Source organism: Zeus faber, assembly GCF_960531495.2.
Source record: "Zeus faber genome assembly, chromosome: 19".
NCBI classification, from domain to species: Eukaryota; Metazoa; Chordata; class Actinopteri; order Zeiformes; family Zeidae; genus Zeus; species Zeus faber.
In genome coordinates, this window is record NC_137206.1 from 4,932,189 (window position 1) to 4,934,688 (window position 2,500).

General features: G+C 52.1%; 1 protein-coding gene across 1 annotated transcript in view; it reads left to right on the forward strand.

Annotated features, from left to right (window-relative positions):
- Positions 1-2,500, forward strand: part of lama1 (laminin, alpha 1) — a gene marked incomplete at both ends in the record, with an annotated part of 37,389 nt that overhangs the window by 4,549 nt on the left and 30,340 nt on the right. The window contains 5 exons of the mRNA XM_080020069.1: positions 257-346; positions 430-547; positions 694-872; positions 1,490-1,843; positions 2,052-2,192. Coding sequence (XP_079876195.1) covers positions 257-346; positions 430-547; positions 694-872; positions 1,490-1,843; positions 2,052-2,192 — 882 coding nt within the window. The remainder of the gene's footprint in view (positions 1-256; positions 347-429; positions 548-693; positions 873-1,489; positions 1,844-2,051; positions 2,193-2,500) is intronic.

Genomic DNA, 2,500 nt, shown 5'->3' on the forward strand with positions numbered 1-2,500 from the left:
GCGGGCGCACTCTCTGTTGCAGTACTCCAACAAACCACAAGGGGCAGTAGAGAGGAAGTACCTGTGGAGCAGGTGTGATTGACTGAGGTCAGATGTAAACACTGAGCTGCAGGTGGTGCTGTTGTGTCTCAGGGAATCCCAGCATGCACTCTGTCTCACACTGAGTGTGTGTGTGTGTGTGTGTGTGTGTGTGTGTGGGTGTACTGTGTGTACTTTGTGTGTGCGCACTGTGTGTACTTTGTGTGTATTATTGCAGTACTACTACTCCATCAAAGACATCTCCGTGGGGGGGATGTGTATCTGCTACGGCCACGCCCAGAGCTGCCCATGGGACCCTGTTACCAAGGTAACCTGTCTGCCTCTCTACAGTGTGTAATCTGTCTGTCTCCCTGTCCGTCCACGCTGTGTAACCCGTCTGTCTCTCTTCAGAAGCTACATTGCGTGTGCGAGCATCACACCTGTGGTGAGAGCTGTAACGAGTGTTGCCCCGGTTACCACCAGCAGCCATGGCAACCAGGAACCATCACCGAGGGCAACACCTGCGAGAGTAAGACAGTTTCTGCCGCTGTGAGACAGGTAACAGGAACAACCATCAAAGATTGAACTGACTGATCTCACACTGTCTTTCTGTCTGTCTCCCCCACGTCTGTCTCCCTCCACCTGTCTGTCTCCCCCCCACCTGTCTGTCTGCAGAGTGTAACTGCCACCACAAGGCGGAGCAGTGTTACTACAACCAGACGGTGTCTGAACTGAGGCTCAGTGTAAACACCCAGGACGTCCACCAGGGCGGCGGCGTCTGCATCGGCTGCAGAGACAACACGGCCGGCGTCAACTGCGAGAGCTGTGTGCCAGGGTACTACAGGCCCCAGCAGGTACTACTACAGTATTGCTGTAGTACTACTTACAGTACTACAGGCCCCAGCAGGTACTAATACAGTATTGCTGTAGTACTACTAACAGTACTACAGGCCCCAGCAGGTACTAATACAGTACTGCAGTACTAATACTAACAGTACTACAGGCTCCAGCAGGTACTACTACAGTATTGCTGTAGTACTACTAACAGTACTTCAGGCCCCAGCAGGTACTAATACAGTACTGCAGTACTAATACTAACAGTACTACAGGCTCCAGCAGGCACTACTACAGTACTGCAGTACTAATACTAACAGTATTAGAGGCCCCAGCAGGTACTACTACAGTACTGCAGTACCAATACTAACAGCACTACAGGCCCCAGCAGGTATTACTACAGTACTGCAGTACTAATATTAACAGTACTACAGGCCCCAGCAGGTACTACTACAGTACTGCAGTACTAATACTATCAGTACTACAGGCCCCAGCAGGTAGTCCTACAGTACTGCAGTACCAATACTAACAGCACGACAGGCCCCAGCAGGTATTTATACAGTACTGCAGTACTAATACTAACAGTACTCCAGGCCTCTTCATGTTGATCTGCTGCTGTTCCTCCTCTGGCCTGTAGGTGTCACCGTACGCTGACCTGCCGTGCGTCCAGTGCGAGTGTGATTTGAAAGGATCAGAGTCTGTCGCCTGCATCACCGATGACAAGCACATCGATAAAGGTCGGTACCTGTCTGTCCGCGTGTCCGTCTGTCCCTCGGGACGGACAGCCGGTCGGTGTAGTGATCCGTCTGTCTGCGTGTCTGTCTGCCCCTCAGGACTGACACCCGGTCAGTGCCCTTGCCTGCCGGGCTTCGCGGGGCGGCGCTGTGACCGCTGTGCTTTCGGCTTCAGGAACTTCCCCGCTTGCGTTCCCTGCGAGTGTCAGTTGGCGGGAAGCCTCAACACCGACCCCTGCAGCGAGTGCATCTGCAAGGTGACTTCCTGTTTAGGCACTCACTTCCTGTTCACACACACTGCACTTCCTGTTTACGTACGGTCAGCTAGCATGTCGCGTTAACGCGACAACACAGAGCGTGTGTGCAAGGTAACGCACTTCCTGTTGATCTGCTGTCTTCCTGTCCACTACAAGTGCTTCCTGCTGACATGCTGACTTCCTGCCCTCACACTGTACTTCCTGTCAGGCCAACGTGGAGGGTGCTCACTGTGACCTGTGCAGACCTGGCTTCTACAACCTGCAGGCGTCGCATCCCGACGGCTGCACCGACTGTTTCTGCTTCGGGGTTTCAGACGTCTGCGAGAGCAGCAGCTGGGCACTGTCACAGGTGAGGTACACACACACACACACACACACACACACACACACATTACATACACGTACACACACATTACACACACACACACACACACACACACACACTACATACACGTACACACACATTACACACACACACACACACACTACATACACGTACACACAAATTACACACACACACACACACTACATACACGTACACACACATTACACACATACACACACATTACAAACACACACACACACACATTACATACACACTGACACACACACACACACCGATACACATTACACACACACACACACATTACAAACACA